At 45.9% G+C, this 18,144-nt stretch overlaps 1 protein-coding gene across 1 annotated transcript in view; it reads right to left on the bottom strand.

Annotated features, from left to right (window-relative positions):
• Positions 1-18,144, bottom strand: part of LOC147717723 (pyrin-like) — a 141,900-nt gene that overhangs the window by 83,402 nt on the left and 40,354 nt on the right. The window contains exon 5 of the mRNA XM_086919875.1: positions 8,094-8,324. Coding sequence (XP_086776001.1) covers positions 8,094-8,324 — 231 coding nt within the window. The remainder of the gene's footprint in view (positions 1-8,093; positions 8,325-18,144) is intronic.

The raw sequence follows: 18,144 nt of genomic DNA, 5'->3' as shown, positions 1-18,144 counted from the left end.
TTTATATTTAATAAGACATTTCTTGAAGAAGGCAATAACTAATTGGGTGTCGTCGGCTGCTAAGGGTTGTACATAGATGTTAAAGAGCACAGGGCTCAGTATCGATCCCTGTGAAACCCCGTGTCTGATCGCCGACTTCTGGGAATGATAGGCTGGTACTGTGGCCTGAAAAGTTCTGCCTTCTAGAAAGGAGCGAAACCAGGCCAGAACAGTGCCCTCAATCCCTATCTCCTGTAGCCTGCACAGTAGAGTTTCATGCGAGACAGTGTCAAAAGCGGCACTTAAATCTAAGAGAATTAAGGCAGCAGAATTACCATCATCTAAATTCCTACGAATTTCCTCCGTCACTGCCAGCAGATCCGGCTCAGTGCTGTGACGGGCTTTGAATCCATTTTGAGAGGAGTCCTAGATGGCATTTTCCTCAACAAACTTTGTCAGAATAGTATTGACATAGGATTCAGTGACCTTGGCTAGAAAAGGGAGCTGAGAAATGGGACTATAGTTACCAGGTTCAGATGGATCTAGCGATGCTTTCTTCAGAAGAGAAGTCACTTTAGCGTGTTTCCAGACTGATGGTAGGCACGCTGATGTTAGGGATATATTAATTAATTCCCTAGCCACTGGTAAAATAAGGTTACGAAATTGGTGGAATTGAGCTGGTCTCAAGGAATCGGCTGTAGAGCCAGATTTAATTTTCAGTCTCGATAAGGGATAATGGGGGGAAGGAACGAAATGTATCATCCGTAGAGCGTCCCCTGTTTTTGTGTCTTTACCACTGATCAATATTGACTGGTGTAAAACTTTTATAGACTTTATCTACCTTGTCTGCAAAATATCGGGTCAGTTTGTCGTTTGCAATATTTAATGTTTGTATACTTTAAGCTGGGTTTGTAAAGAAAGGTTAAGTAACATTTCTAACAATAAATTATCCTTAGCCTTTGCTTTTTTCATTGTATGTTAATGGCTGTCTATTTTTCTTAAAGTTTCCAATCGCAGTGTGGCGTGTCATTCATTAGACTGTCATTAAGTGGAGTGTCGTACAGTACAGTGAAGCAGAGTGTCGTAGAGTGGAGTATTATAGAGTGGTATAGAGTGGGGCCTAGTGGAGTGACATAGAATACAGAGAGTAAAGTGTTAAACAGTGGAGTGGCATAGTGTGTCAATTAGTGAAGTGGGGCATCGCAGAGTGGGGCGGCGTGTTGCACAGTGTAGTGGTGCGTTGAACAATAGAGTTAAGTGTTGTACAGTGGAGTGGTCAACTGGAGTGTTGTGAAATGGAGTGGAGTGTCATCAAGTAGAGTGGCAGAGTTTAGTAGAGTGGAGTGTTGTAGATTATAATGGTTTAGAGTGGAGGTCAGTGGAATATAGTGTCGTACAGTCCAGTGCTGTCCAGTGCAGTGTCGTACAGTAGTGTGATGGTGAGTCTCGTACATTGTAGTGGCGTACAGTGGAATGTCATTATTTTTTAGAACCCAGTGCATCGTAGAGTGGCGAGTTACTGAAAAGAATGTGCATGGAGGTGCACAACTTATAATAGTTTGAAGGTAGTGGATAAATTGCAAATGAAAGTTATAACTATAACTTTAGAATTGCTAAGGCTTGTGTAGTTTTTGTTTGGTTAGGAGAAAAAACTGTTTTTCTAACTATAACTAAGCTTTAACCTTTATTATTTCAATGTTTGTAAAAAAACAAATTTATAAAAATGTTAGAGTCCAGTGTTGTCAAGTTGAGTGTCATTATGTTTAGTGTCGTACAGTACAGGGGAGGAGAGTGTTGCAAAGTCAATTGTAGTAGAGTACAGCATTGTTGAGTGGAGTATTGTAGAGGGAGTAAAGTAGAGTGGCGTAGTGTACAGTGGAGTAAAGTGTTGGAAAGTTGTTGCGGGGTTGATGAAGGGGCACGGAGACAGGTACGTGGTACATAAGGCTTTATTTTAATAAAGGTCTTTTTCTTCCGTAAAGACTGCCTTTCACGTGATGCTGGAGTTGGATGTATTGAGGTTTCTGGGAGCGGGTTCTTTTAGGGCTGGTCGGGCTTTGTCCGGGGTGTTCGCAGGCCGCTACTCCTCCCCTCGTCGCGTTCCAGTGCCACATGCGGAGGAAAGAAAACTCAATCAGTGGGGTGTTCTCTTGAAATTACATCCCAATGGGTACCCGGGTAGTGAGGAAACTGGTGCTGGTGTATATACAGTCCTCTTCAGTGCGATACAACGTGAGGGAGTAGTTTGTGAGGGAAGGAGGTAAATGGGGAGGAAGGGTCAAAAAGGGGTCAGAGGGGTATTTACACAGCGTCACCTCTTCTCCCCAGCCAGCCCGATACCCGCTGATGTACCTGGCTGAGCCACACTCCTCCGTGAGCGTGGCTGGGCGGTGCGTGGTACGGTTGGCCTCCAGGAACAGCTCCCTCCGTTCTCGTCCCCTCTGCTTCCATCCTTCTCCTTCTCGCTTTGTCTTCGCCGTCTTCCGCTCGCTCTCCACTCTTCTCTCTACTCCTCCCGGTGTAGGAACACCCCGGTCCTTCTTCTTCCGGGCTTATGTACTAATCCGCAGAGCAGCGCGTCAAGAGGGGGCGTGTTCCCGTCCTTGCTGTCAATACTGTTAAAGGCGCCGACCTCCATTCCTTGTCGATGCTGATTCCACCATTCGTCAGACTCGGTTTCCCATGTACCCTGATATGGTGGGAGAGAGAGGGTGGAACGTACGTCAGATCTCCACCAGTCATCACCATTGTTCGTACCTTCATCTGGTCCCGTCACCCGGCCACAAAAGTGTAATGGGGTCTCATTTAATGGTGTTAAGTATCGTAGAGTGGAACTGTGAGTTGTACAGTGGACTGGTGTGTTGTACAGTAGGTCAGAGTGGTGTAGAGTGTTGTAGTGGCGTGGAGTGGATTACTGTAAAGTGGAGTACCATACAGTGGAGTGTATTAGAGTGGAGTAACAGAGTAGAGTGGAGTGTGTAGAGTGGAATACAGGATAGTGGATTAGTGTGGTGCGGAGTAGTGTACGTTTAAGTGGTGTAGCGTAGAGTTGAGCAAACTGGTATAAATTGGAGTCGCGTCTCACACAGTAGAGTGGAGTGATGTGTCGTTCACACAGTGGAAATTGTCATAGAGTGGAGTAGAGTGTTGTACAGGCATAGATTTGAGCACAAATTTGGAGAGTGGAGTGTACAGGGAAAGAGTGGAGTAGGGAAAGAGTGGAGTAGGGAAAAAGTGGAGTAGAGTCTAGTACACTGGCACAGAGTATAGTAGAGTTTTGTAGAGTGGAGTTATATGGAGTGGATGAGAGTACACTGGAGTGGTGTAGAGTGGAATAGTGTATAGTTGAATAGCATATAGTGGAGTGGTGTATAGTGAAGTAGCAGAGACTGGAAAGGGGTGGAGCCTTGTACAGAGGAGTTGCGTAGAGTGTAATAGTTAGGCATGGGCGGAAAATCCGTTTCGCTCGCGGATTTTCGGTAAATTCGCAATCCGCGAACTCTCGCTAATTTACCGAAAATCCGCAAATTCACACGCAGTGGATTTTTTTGCTTGGTGATACAATATTGCGGCGTGCGGCGTTCACTTACCGTCATTCAGCGTTTGCCGAGTTGTTTTTCTCGATATTTTGCGAGTGCTGCACCATTTTGGATGTTGCTGCGGGATCCCGCGGGAGTTTGGCGACGCATCGCGAGAGTTCACAATTGCGAACATGTAGCTGCGGCGGGCAGCAACAATCTCGCACTCGCGAAATTACAAAATTTGCAATTCTGCACAAGAAATCCACCAGTAAGCAGCATAAACCTTCTGAAAATGATGATTTTTATCAGAATAACTCCTCAGGTTGACATTTGCCTGCACTTTTTTTTTGCAAGTCGTCCATTGGGGGGGGGAGGCGGGGCTGTAGGGGGGAGGGGGGTGGTAGGAAGGAAGTGCCCCACAGAAAAACAATAGCTACAAGTAGGCCACAAAGGTCTTAGAAAAAAAATTGCACAGCAACAGAAAGCAAATTACAGATAAGAAAGCAGGTGCCCAACAGGAAGTTTAAATTCAGTGACACATTAATCAACCCCAAATTAATTCATGTCAGTTGAAGCAGGGCAGGTGTGCTTGCTTTCCCCCCCCATAATCTACAGTGATGAACCAGAAATGAATTCATGTCAGTTGAAGCAGGGCAGGTGTGCTTGCTTTTCCCCCCCATAATCTACAGTGATGAATCAGAGGGTGGCAGTGATGTACCAGAGGGTGGCAGTGATGTACCAGAGGGTGGCATGGGTCAACCAGAGGGTGGCAGTGGTGAAACAGAGGGTGCTGTGAACCTGTGATGATGAACCAGACGTAGAAACAACAAAGTCGCGACCGTTGCAAGCCGACAAGTAAGTTCACAATTGCGAACTGGTACAAAACCCTTGCGAACTGGCAGAAACCCTTGCAAATTCGCAAATACGCAAATTCGTGAACGCCAGATTCGCAAAATTCGCCCATGCTTAGTAATAGTGCATAGTGTAGTTGCGTACAGTGGTGTAGAGTCGAGTGACGTAAAGTGTATTAAAGGGTAGAGTGGTGTACAGTGAAGAGACGTCCAATGAAATAGTGTGAAATAGAGCGGTGTACAATAGAGTGATGTAGAGTAGAATACCATAAAGCCGAGTGGTGAAGATTGAAGTTGTGTACAGTTGAATTCCGTAGAGTGGAGCGGCAAAGAGTGGAACAGAGTACAGTGAAGTGGTGTAGACTAGAGTGGGTAAGAATGGCATAGCATACAGTTGAGTGGCATCCAATGGACTAGTGTAGAATGGAGTGGTGCACACTGGAGTAGAGTAGCGTGTAGTGGAGTGGCATACAGGGGGACAGTGCAGAGTAGAGTGGCATTCAGAGTGGATGGTGTAGACTACAGTGGTATATACTGGAGTGTAATAGAATACAGTGGAATGGCGTACAGTGGAGTAGTGTTCAATGGAATAACGTAGAATGGAGTGGCGTAGAGTGAGGTACCATAGAGTGTAGTGGCATATAGTGAAACAGCATAAAGTGGAGTGCTTTAGTTTGGATTTGCACAGTGCAATCGCATGCAGTGCTGTGTTGTTCAATGTTGTATAGTGGACTAAAGTATCATAGAGTGGCACAGAGAGGAGTAGTGTTGTACAGTGGCATACAGTATAGTACTGAAGTGTAGGGGTATAGAATGGAGAAAAGTGTTGGCGAGTGGCATATAGGGTAGTAGAGTGACACACTACTGCACTCTATAAAACTCCATTCTATAGCAATCAGTGAAGCTGTGTAGAGTGGATTGTTGTACATTAGAGCAGAGTGAGGTCCAGTCTCATACAGAGGATCAATGTTGAGGGGAGTGGCATAATGTAGTTTGGAGTAAAGTATAATAGAGTGTATTGGTGTGTCAGAGTGCTGTGGAGTGGAGTGGAGTGGAGTGGCTAATTGCAGTCTAATGTACATTGCTGTGAAATTTCATTACAATCTGTTCAGCTTTTTGTTGCTACAAAAAGTCTATGGAAAATGCACTTCGGTCAAAACCTGTTTGGGGAACATCCCTTTTTTCGTTGACGAATCACCTCAAATCTTTCCATCATCTGTCAATGTAGAAGGAAGAATAGTTCTAGAAAGTTTAGTGGGAATTCGTCAAAGGGGTGCAAAGTTATTCAGGGTCAAAAATCAAAGGCATTCTTATCTCTGTTAACACTAACTATAAGCTGTAGAGTGGCTATTGCAACTCTGTAAAAACAAACAAGCAAATGTCAAAACAAGACCCTTTGAGGCTTAGAGTGCTACATACATTATGGAAAAAAGAAGCAGAGAGCTCTGGGTAGTTCCTACATTTAGGTGGAGAGCAGCTCCTGTATAGAGTGCCATCCAATACTAGCGAGACACTGATTCTGCTTTTCTAGACGTTTTTAAGCATAGTATAAGTGCAGTATTTATTGAAAGCACAATTCAATTGTGTAGTTGGATTTTGGACTTGGAGCAAGGATAATAGCTTCTAAGTGGGAAGGTGTTTTTTCCTTGGCAGGAAAGCCCGTTGGGGTGAGCCAGGAGTTAATTAACTTCAAAGACGTCTGCCATGTCACAAGCAAATAATAGGTAACATCTCAAAAGAACCAGCCTTTATCGCCATAGTCAGGCTGGTACCAAACCCTGTGAGAGGACAGCCACATCCAGAACCAGTTTTAAATTATCACAGAGGAGTAGACTGCTCATTATCCTTGCCACACCTTTCAGTGGTCACAAAAGCTTTTTACAAAGGGAGAAGGGGTTCCCCATCTTGGATTTTGGGAGTAAGGTGCACTATGGGATTGCTTGCAATAGGGCAGACAGGAAATGCTGCACAAAGGAACTGCTGTAAAGTGGGTAGAGTTGCCCCAGGGAACTTTCAACCCATTGATTAGGGAAAAGCCAGGATTCACCCCAACATCCTAGATGGTGCCAGACATAAGTATGGCACCCTAAGCCAGGCACAGTCCACAGAACATGCTCTGAACCTCTGGAAGAACAGATGAAGGAATCTACCTGTTATTTGAGACCTGTGAGAGGACCTTAAGGGCTGGAACTGCTCGCACTCACACCCAGGACAAAGAAGTAGATTGCGTCTCCATATAGGTATTATAAAATACATGTATTATAAAATATCCTGCATGAAATATAAACAGACTTCTGATGGCGTACACTGACTGCTATAAGTATAGCCTCATAGTGCTTCTATACTCAAAAAGTGAAGACATGCAGAAAGTTCATGGTAAAGACTAGCGTTGTCAACTACAACGCTAAATTTGTTGGAGTGACATGCGTTGTGATGCCTTTTGTAATAGACAACGATTCGGAGTAAAGGCGGGCGTAGCAATAACTCCAGTGTGGTTCCGGTTTTATAGTCAAGGCTTTTTGTTGTAAAGCCTTAGTTAAAAAAAGGATTTTTCCCCTTCTGATTAAATTTCAGCTCCTTCCCACTCAGGGATGTCCAGACGACCGTAAAAAACGACTATATCCCATCTGCATTGAGCAAGAAATCACCAATGCTTCAGAACACCAGCGGGTACAACCTGCTTCATGGAGCTGGCCTTTCGTTCCTCAGCAACAGTTACAGTTTCAGGCTGCGAAGCGCGTAGGCAGGATTTTTCTTCTCAAAAGTGACAAAGTCTCTTTCTACAGAGGGACTGAGAAGAAGTCAACTCTGACCATCTGAGAAACTCAGGAAAAAAGTCAACCAAAGATCAAAGGCAAGATTAGCTCTTTTGGACAATAATCAAAGGATCAATGTATAAATCCAATATAAATGGCAAACTGGTTAAGCTTAAGATAGGGGTATGTTGCTTGCTGGGGAAAAAAAAGGTGATCACAGAGGAATCAGAATGCGATTAAGTTAGCTCAAACAGAGAGCATTGTGCCATATCTGATTTTTACTAATAGGGAGTTGCTCATTTTGGGGCGAATCACAAAGGTATGCAAGAGTATATACAAGAGAAATCCTATAGTATTAGTTCCTGTGGTCATAAATGCTCTTCTGAATCAGTCCTATAATATTGTACTCTTCGTTGAAATACAGAACCTACCACCCTTATATCAACATGATTTTCACTCCATATAATTTACAAACATTTTGTTAAGAAAGTAAGGTTTATTAGCCACAACTTTTAAATGGAAACCAATGTCTAAAACTTATAATTAATATATTTAATAAGTAAATGTTTTCAAGTTAAGGACACTTCTGCATTGAGTTGTTTTAAGACAGAGAAACTCAAATGAACTGCACGTGTATCCTCATATGTAAATTGAGACTCTCTCCCCTTATGTCTTAAAGCAAGTTTCAGAAAAGGACTGAGAACGCTTTGGTTTCAACTGATGTGTGGCCTTAATCGCAGACATTCATTAATCTTACCCAACTACCCATTCACCAACTCTTGAAACTATCTCCCCTCACTGGCAAAAAGCAACCTCTCTGCCACTGTTCATATTAACCCTCTCTCAAATCACTTTATCAATGTCCCCAAACACTGTTAAGCGAATAAAAATAAAATACAATGTTCAGCAGTTTAACATCTGGCTGCTAACACTGCACAGCTCAGAGTAGCATGTCTCTTCTAGTTCTACAGATGTGCAACTCTCACCTGGAGTACTTCCACATCCTGCTGCTGACACTTTCCTTCTATCTCTGTAATGAGCACCCTGTGGGCTAATTTCTGCTTCTCCAGTTTGGTCAGCTGTTCTCTTATATTCTTCATAATCTCTTCATGATCCTTTTCCAACTTGCTGATAAGCTGTTCCTCCTCCTTGGTCAGAAACTGCTTCAGAAGCTTAAATGTACTCCGGATCCTCTTCCTTTGGTTATCGCAGTTTCCCTTAAATGAAAACAACCAAACAAAGGACAACACCATTGTATTTTTTATTATATATCAACATCTAATATTGTGTTCAGCTTGTAGCAACACATCCCTCTCAAGCATACACCACACATTCCTTTGCATTTTGGGATATTCATAATTGATCCAAGACAGACACATCAGAGATCATATGGGTTTGCAAAGAAAGATATGTCTCCCTCCATCATTCACTCTGTTCCTGTTCCAATTTCACTCCCATCACAAAGGTTTATTAGACCGGAGATATATTCTGAAATACACAAAGGCTGCAGACCTGTACAATCTGTTACTTATGTAGTAGGATGTTACACGCTGCGTGGGATGACAAGCTAAAGTGTAGACAATTATAAATGGAAGCAGGGGTTTTATAAGCTACTTTATTTATAAAGTTTGCTAAAAGGTAAAAATAACTTTTACGGCTGGCAGGGTAAAACTCAACTTATCAACTGTTGAGAGAAAGTTGCTAGAGAAAGTTGCAGAAAACCACTTGGTTGAGATTGGTGCTACTGGTTTTAACAAATATAGATTTTGCTGATAAAAAGTAGTAATATACCCCACTCTAAGACAGCCTTGGTGCTAGGAGCCTTTCAACATACTGTATAGCTTCTGGAGCTGCTGCAAGGAAGAGATTCTCTGAATTTCTTTACCCAGTTGTCATTTACACCAAGATATCTTTCGAATGTCATGCTTCACCCCACAGTCACTCAGAATGCATGATCAATTTAGGACTACAACCAAGATGCATGACCAACGTAGGAAAAGCAACAACCTCTGTGTTGCCTCCAGAAATACTCAACGCTGGGGGGAAATGACTTTGCTTCCTTGGTCTTGTCACAGTCAAAAACTGATGAAATCGTGATTGGAGAAAGATGAAGCAATTACAGTAAGATAAGTAAGATGCAATGTCCTCTATCTCCAGGCCTTTAGACAGAATAAACAGCATGTATACAATGGTATAGTAACAAGAAAAAAGGAGGATTTGACAAATTAAAGTTTGCTATTAGGTAAAATAAATGAAACCAAAGCTTCAAGGTATGTATTGACAGATCTCAGCTTTGAGCATGTTCCAGTGGAAATAGGCTTTTTTCCTTCTCTTCTTACTCTCACCATCCATGTATTAACCTCTCTGATCTACCAGTAAGGATGGGCTTAGTACACAATCCTCCCCTCTCAGGCTACTTCACTGTGACAGTTCTGAGTTGCAGTCATCCATCTGTATCATGGGATCCTGAGTCAGATCCTGATTTACAAAAGCGTTTGTGTTTACATTCGGATTCTGATTTGCATTGTATATCTGGACATTTGGGACGTTAACGTTTTGTTGTGGCATCAGGGTTTGTGGTACTGGCATTGGCTATGCTTAGGGTACATTCGGATTTTAAACTCTCTGTCTCGGTGTTTGCTGAGTTTGAAACGTGTTGTTGGTTTCCTGGGACTGTGCATATCCCCCATTCTGAACCTGAGTCACATTTCCTAGATTAAGTCAACATTTGCACTTTCAATGTCCCAACTTGCCATACACATGACAAGGATTTGTTTACTTTAAAGCCAGCACATCAACACCTGTTCTCGGATCAATTGGAATACCTCGACCTCTACCCTGTGTCTGAAAACCTTGCTGCTGAAAACCATTAACACCTTGCATCATAGGAACCTGCTGATATCCTTCCTGTATTGGAGCCTTGGTGACAAAATACAGCTGATTCTGACCTCTCTGTGCTGCTTTCATTTGGGCAATCATCAATTTTTCTTTGGACCTCTTACTTTCTATTTCGAATTCATCTCCACCCTAGTTTGCGGATCATAGAATCTCATCCAAAGGCTTAGTCTGCCAACAAATCAAATGCTTCTAAATCATTGAACTAATCTCAGGTATCAGTCCAAGCACAAATCTGTACAAAAAATGTATCACCTGTTTCTCAGCAATGTTCTCCATCCCACTACAATCTTTCATAATAAGCATGAACTCATTAATTAGTTTCTTGGGTCATTCCGTCAATTTTAACTCAATCGATATCTTTAGGAGAGATTTTAATTTTCAGGAAAATAATCACCTGATTGTTCTTCTTCATTACAAATACAGATGGAGCATTTATTTGAGGATCTCTCTTTGGCTCTGCATCGAGCCAATCTACAGAACTTTACATTCAATCCCAAAAGTCAACCTGAACAAAATTTCACGTAAGGTATCCAGATCCTTATACAAAACATTTGAATCCTTTACAAACCGTTCAACCTGTCTGTACTATTCCATTGGGGTTTCTCTCAATCTACGGAAATCATTTGTACACAATGTAATATCAGACCTAGTCCAAGGCCCATGTACATACCCTCCTCCAAACACTTCTCTCATGGGAAGAAACTGTACATTTTCATTGTCCTCTTCTGTTATCGCTGGAATCAAATGCTTCTTAACGTTGTCTTCTTTTTCTTCATCAATCTACCATCCAATTTATCCATTTCACTCCATTTCCTCACATAAGGAATGAATTCCTTAATCTGTAATCTCATTCCAGAGGGTCGGTTGTTTGCAATGCCACGGTCACTAAAGCTCAACCTGTAACTCTACCTTAGAACTTTAGGTTTCTGCATGCCAACCCCATGTTGTTGTACTAATTCTGCAAGTTTATCATAAGCCTGTCCTGCACGTCTAGAGTGAGAGTTTGTGCTTGGGAGTCTGCCCTGCTCGCTACAGGAGTAGCTGGGAGCTTTCACCTTGTGGGCTGATTTTCTGCTGTTCCCGGAGGTCTTGGCCGCAGAGGAGGTGAGAGGCACGGCGAGCGGGACTGCGAGGACCAGCATTCCTGCATAATCGCCAGCTGGTTCCTCTTCCCGCCCGCGCCCCCTCCCAGTGCCACGCCCCCCCGCCTGACCGCTCTTTACCTCTCGCGGCCCCCGCTTCGCGGGTGCCACTCAAGAGTGAGACTTTGTGCTTGGGAGTCTGCCCTGCTCGCTACAGGAGTAGCTGGGAGCTTTCACCTTGTGGGCTGATTTTCTGCTGTTCCCGGAGGTCTTGGCCGCAGAGGAGGTGAGAGGCACGGCGAGCGGGACTGCGAGGACCAGCATTCCTGCATAACATCGCCAGCTGGTTCCTCTTCCCGCCCGCGCCGCGCCCCCTCCCAGTGCCACGCCCCCCCCGCCTGACCGCTCTTTACCTCTCGCGGCCCCCGCTTCGCGGGAGCCGCTCGAGAGTGAGACTTTGTGCTTGGGAGTCTGTCCTGCTCGCTACAGGAGTAGCTGGGAGCTTTCACCTTGTGGGCTGATTTTCTGCTGTTCCCGGAGGTCTTGGCCGCAGAGGAGGTGAGAGGCACGGCGAGCGGGACTGCGAGGACCAGCATTCCTGCATAACATCGCCAGCTGGTTCCTCTTCCCGCCCGCGCCGTGCCCCCTCCCAGTGCCACGCCCCCCTGTCATACATAGGAGCCCCTGGATACGTGCATCGCGGGACGCGCGCGGGGCGGTCCCCGGGGCGAAGACCGGGCAAAGAGCGGGCCGTTTTAGGCCGTTAGAGGTCGGCAGAGACCGGACCGGGCCCCCCCTCTAACGTTGTGCCTGTCCCAAGGCTCTTCCCCTCACTTCACTAGCCTGCGGTCCTGACCGTTCTCCCACCTATCCAGGAGCAAGGCTGCTCAACAGTGCTCTAGTACTCTGGAAAAATTCTTTCCTAAGGCCAGTGCTGCGGTCAACAAAGGTCACACAGTGCCAGACACTCTCCCTGAGGTGAACACAGTAAATGTGCCAGTGGGCCCCTCGGATTCCTCTTTAATTGATGTTAGTACTCCAATACCCCTTGACGCTACCCACTTATCTCTCATGGATAGTATTGACCAGACAATTGAGTCAGTCCTCCAACAACTCAGGACCCCGTCAAACTTACAGAGGGATAGTGAGTCCTTGCGCCTCTCCGGGGTGGTGGAGACCACTCCCTATGTGAACTGTGCGGAAATGACTAAGTCGCAGGATGAGGGCCAAGCTGTAGTGCTAACGGAATCCGTAGGCTGCAGAGTGGACCATCTTCCGAAAAGGAAAAGATCAAGGAAGCTTAGAGACGCAAAAAGGGCCAAAGTGGATAAAACCAATCCAACACTGGATGTCAGCTCAGACATTTCGGCTTCTCCCGAGGTTACTTCCCCGGGAATTGGATCTGATCAATCAGGCTCGCCATTAGTCACAGCTGTACCAGGGTGTTCTGGGCCGTTTATATTTGGTGGAACCCCTCCTAATATGACAGATGCTCTAATTGGTTCACTTACGGACATTCTTAAGAACCTGCTGGAACCCTTGTCTGCAAAATTGGACTCTATAGATGCTAGACTCATGGCTATAGAAAACGCATACAACAGAAATAGTCCTAGTAGGGGGTTAGGCCCAAGTGCACAGACGGTTCCCCGGGAATCTGCAGGGAATAGACCTCCTACTGCTGAAACAAGCATACAGGCCCCGACTGGGGCACAACACAGTACTACAGGCAGTCATGTCCCCCTACCGCCCTCTTGACAAACGTCTAGGCCCCCTTTCCCTGCACCTAGAAGATCAAAGCAACCGACACCACCCCAACCAACGAGTGAGGGGTGTGCTACCAATTAACATACTGGTCGTCCCATTAGCCCTAACACTTGGCGTAGGGCGGTCAATCTCCCCCCTGAGGCAGTGCCTTACACAGCGATTATGGTGGGAGTTCCTGAGCTCACTGGTGACACTAGAGAGCCACAGGACTCACTCCGTAATAAGGCAATTAGCTGGCTTAACATCAACAGGCCCCTCCCCCCCAATATCAAAGGAGACATGTTGATGGTTAGAAGGATCCCATGGATTGGAGTTACCCCCAAGAACAGGGCGGGGGACTGTATCATAATCAGCTTTAAAAGCCCACTGGTTGCCCCTTATATTTGCAACTGGCTGGTAAGGCCGGATAAGTCCAACATAGAATTAGTGTCCCTCTCATACTTCTACCCAAATGTCTCCAATCTAGTTGTGGGGAGGGAACAGAGCTGGACTAGAGTGGGCTTCGCAGTAGATGGCTCACGGTACAGACCCAAGTATAACGTACTTCCCGCTCCTGGCAATTTTGTCCATCAGAATAGATTCTCCTGTCTGGACCAAGTAGATTGACCAAAAAGGGGAGACACACTACAACACCCAGAAAAATCTGCCTTTGGGTTTCCAGACAGGGGGGAAGGTACATCTGTTCCTGTAACTGACGAAAGGATCCAGGCCCTTGCCAATGAGGGGGGGGCCTCCTTGGGAAGTACCCCAGTTCAAGCTGAGGAATCATCAAGCACACTCAGTGCTTCTATAATGCAAACAGTGGAGCTTGCTGGATTACCCACCCTGTCGCCCACCATAACTGGTTTGGGTGACCCGGGCAACCCTGCACATGACATCCCGCTTGCATCAAGTGAAGCAGGTTCGCAACTTCAAGGTCCAGGGTTGAGTATTCTCTCCTGGAATGTGGCAGGCATTTCAAGTAAGGTGGGCACCCAGGAGTGGGAAACCCTGGTTAATAAAAGTGACATCCTCCTTTTCCAGGAGACGTGGGCAAGGGAACCACAGCTTAAGAGGGGGTATGATATTTCTGAAATTCCGGCAAAGTGGAATGGGGGGGGGAGACCTTCGGGTGGTCTAGCAATTTGGGTGGCGAGCCACATCGGGTGCCAGGTGGAAAGGATGGACACACTCTCACAGGACATTCAGTGTGTGCTCCTCAGATGGCACGGTAAAAGAACATGAGCCATTGTTAACGTCTACTCACGACCAGTCGCTGTGGGCAATGAATCCCCCACCCTAGTTGATCTCTCATCTTTTCTAGGACAATTGCCAGGTGACCTGAAAATAGTGATGGGAGGCGACTTCAACTGCCACTTCGAACCCCTGGAGGGCCTAATGGAGGGTGCCTTCACTGCCGAGGATGATTACTGGGGAGTTCCACCTTCCTCCTCACCTCATCCCAAAGCTTGGTCTCCGCTGGCAGTACAACTAACTTCCCTCACCTTGAACTTTGCACTGAGGGCGTGCAACGGACGCACCCCTTCTGACACTCCTTCGGTGTGCACATTCAACAAAAAGGGCCATGAGTCAAGGCTGGATTACATATTTATAGACATTTCCCTGTGGTCCAAAGTTCAAGATTTTAGAGTGGTCCCGAGATCAGACAGTGACCACAATTCCCTTCTGCTGGAGATCCAGCATCCAGCCCCTTCAGCAGGGCCGTCAACTACGGACTCCGGAGTCGACCAGGGAGACATACTTCTCACTACAAGTAGGCGTCGGGTGAAATGGGGGAAGCTGGTTGACAAAGAAGATGCTATAAATAAGTTATAAGGCTTAGCACTCCCCAGGTTCCAGGAGGTGGATGCTCTCACTAACCAACTAAGACCCTCCGATTACAATGAGAGACTATCTGGCATTCACCAGGCCTTAGTGAGGACCTTGCAGATGTCTTCAACCCGGTGGTGCCCACCAGAAGGAAAAAGACTCGTACCCCGACTTGGTACACCTCTACCTGCAGGAAAACTAAATCTGAGTTACTTTCCGCTATTAAAGAGGGTAGTGACAAGGTGAAGGTTGCAGCCCTTAGGAGGGAGTATAAGTTAGCACTGGCCAATGCAAGGGCAGAGTGGGATTGGAACCATTGGCACGAACTGACTGAAGCCCTTAAATCCAAAGACTCTAGAAAATTCTGGGCCCTGGTAAATAATGGAACAGGGGATCTTACATCCGCAGTAGAACCCAATATTGCCCCCTCTATCTGGGAGGCCCACTTCGGAACATTATATCAAGAAACCACTCTTTGGCCCGAAGGGATGGCGGTGGAGTCCCCCTGTCCTCCAGATATGGCCCTGGAATTCTCCTTAGGTGAGGTGAAGATAGCACTGGAGCGCTTAGCGCAGGGGAAGGCACCGGGGTTGGACAAGCTACCCGGTGATCTTTTCAGACACCATCCTGACATTTGGGGCCCGTACCTTCTCATCCTTTTTAATGCTATATTGGGAGGTATGGCGGTCCCTTCCTCTTGGCTAGGGGCTGAAATAGTCCCGATCCACAAGAAAGGGTCCCCTCTGAGTCCGGCAAACTATAGGCCAATTAGCCTTATAGATGTCCCCCAAAAGCTTTTTGTGCGTCTCATTTTGAACCATCTACTAGACTGGGTAGAGGATAATGACATCATGAGTCCCCTGCAGGCTGGCTTCAGGAAAAACACGTCAACCATGGACCAGATCTTCCGCCTCGTCCTCCTCTACTGGAAGACGGTGAGGATCGAGGGGGGGAGATTGTACATGGTCTTCGTGGATCTGAGGTCAGCCTTTGACCTAGTCCCGCGCAGGAAACTGTGGGAGGTGCTGGAAAAGCTAGGAGTTCCCCCCCAGCTACTTAACATCCTAGCCAGGCTGCATGAGAACAACTATGCGCAGGTCAGGTGTGGGAGAGATGGTAATCTTTCAGCCAGGTTCCCTGTCCGTCGAGGCGTGAGGCAGGGTTGTGTCTTGGCACCGACCCAGTTTTGTTTATTCATCAATAACGTCATCTCACACCTGGAAAACGTCAAGGACAACGACGCCCCATGTTTGGCAGGTAGGAAGGTACCGGCAATCATGTTTGCCGACGACACCCTCCTCCTTTCCAAATCTCCTATGGGGATTCAGAGGATCCTGGATGGATTTGGTCTTTTCTGTCGTCAGCACGGGTTGGAGGTGAACACAGAAAAGACCAAGTTTATGATCTTTAACCCACCAACTAAAACCCGGCCCAATCCAACCCTGGGGACTGCCAGCCTTGAGAGGGTGTCTACTTTTATATATCTGGGGGTAACATTGCAGGAAAATTTATCATGGGACCGCCAAATAGTACGATCTAGGGTTAAACTGTCCCAACTGTCGGGCGCAATCCTGAAGGTGGTCAATAATTCTTCCTTCAAGCCCATAAGTCCGGCCCTTGAAACTTACAGGACCCAGGCCAAGGCAGCGGCCATGTATGGCAGTGAGTTATGGGGGTATAAAGCGGTGAAGGACTTATCAACAGTTGAAAATAGTTTTCTCAGGCGCCTATTAGCTCTCCCACGTGCTACGCCACTCCAGCCTCTGAGAATGGACATGTGTCTCCCCCCTATTGCAGAGGAGCTTGTGTCAAAGCCAGTGAAGTTCTGGCACAGGCTCTGGTCTACGGATGAACTCCACCATTACAGGGAGGATCTTACCCATGTCATGAGTTTAAACTGCAATGGCAAAATCCCCTGGCTCGCCTTTGTGAAAAACGAACTGTCTGCCATGAATCTCCGCGACCTCTGGGAGGACCCTGCGCGGGGCTGTCAAACAATCTTGTGCAAAGCCCTGTCACAAATCTACAAAGACAGGTCCCTTGCACACTTGATGGTCGCTCAAAATAGCGGCACCCTAACTTTGCGATTTTTAGAAACCAAAAATTCATATGCCTTTGAACCTTTTATGGATTTTATTTTCCCCATCCTGGCGAGGAAACTGTTTGTTCAATGGAGGCTTGGCACACTCCCCATTAATTCATACACCTGCAAGTGGACCAATGGGGGCGATAAAACATGCCCCTGCTGTAACAACCATGTGGAAGATGACCTCCACATCTTGTTTGTGTGCCCCGTATATCAAAGGCCCAGGAAACATTGGATAGCGCCGCTATGTAAGAACCTGGGGTTCAGAGAGTATGCACAGGCATACAGGATCTTGAAAACCAGCACCCTGGGCCACATTGTGTTCGCTGTCTCCAAATTTCTTATGGCTATATGGCTGATTAGAAAGAAAAGATCCTCTGAAGCCCCCTGAACTTTCTAGTGTTATTATAAATCCTTCCCCGCTGGGAGAGTGAATTCTATTTAATGTATTTTTAAAATGTATTTTAATGTATGTAATGTTTGCACTGCATCTTTTATGGTCTATATGGCCGAAATAAAGAATTTTTGGATTGGATTGGATTGGATATTTTTACACAAGAACACTAGTTCATCATTTTGATATGCCTCGAACCGAGAGGGACTAAGGGCCTGATTTAGAGTTTGGCAGATGGGTTACTCCATCACAAACGTGATGGATATCCTGTCCACTGTATTACGATTTCCATAGGACATAATAGAATCATAATAAGGCGGCCGGGATATCCCGTCACATTGTGGCGTAGTAACCCATCTCTGACTTTTTCTCATATAGGAGTTTGAGCAGTGGCTACTCCACTTGCTCTAGAATTTCCTTTATTTGCTATAACTTCTAGACCTCTAAACCAATCATAGATTTCTCTAGCTGTAAGACCTGGTTGTTCTGCTGGGGTATTCAGAAAAATGTCTCCGCTATGGATACCACTACTTGTGGAATGCAACGAATGTACAAGGGACATATCAGAAGTCTGTATTTCAAAAGGCACTTCTGTCCTAAGAGTACTGTAGTTCACATTAGGGAGTGCATTCGTATTTGGCAAGAAGAAAAGTGATGATCTCTGAGGAAGATTTCAACACAAATCAATACCAGTTCGATCTATAAGAAAACATGCAGCAATATTTCTTGAGATATTTCCCTGCAAAGGGACTTTAGGAGATTGAAGAACCCGTCTTGCTAACCGCCCTTAGCAAATTATTTGGTAAGGAAGTAATTCCAGTATGAACAGCCAAAGAGGGTATGTTGTTCCCTACTGATACAGGTTTGTACAGTGGGACCCCGGGACCAATAATAACCTGAACCTCCCAGAGCATCTGGGGTATTCTGCAGATGTAAGGTAGAAGGCATTGTCATTGTTGAGTTTTCTCTCATCAGGTTAGAATTTACATTTGATGGAGTTGAAG

The sequence above is a fragment of the Lissotriton vulgaris genome, chromosome 5, assembly GCF_964263255.1.
Source record: "Lissotriton vulgaris chromosome 5, aLisVul1.2, whole genome shotgun sequence".
In the NCBI taxonomy this organism is placed as follows: Eukaryota; Metazoa; Chordata; class Amphibia; order Caudata; family Salamandridae; genus Lissotriton; species Lissotriton vulgaris.
This window is presented reverse-complemented; position numbering and strand designations above follow the sequence as displayed.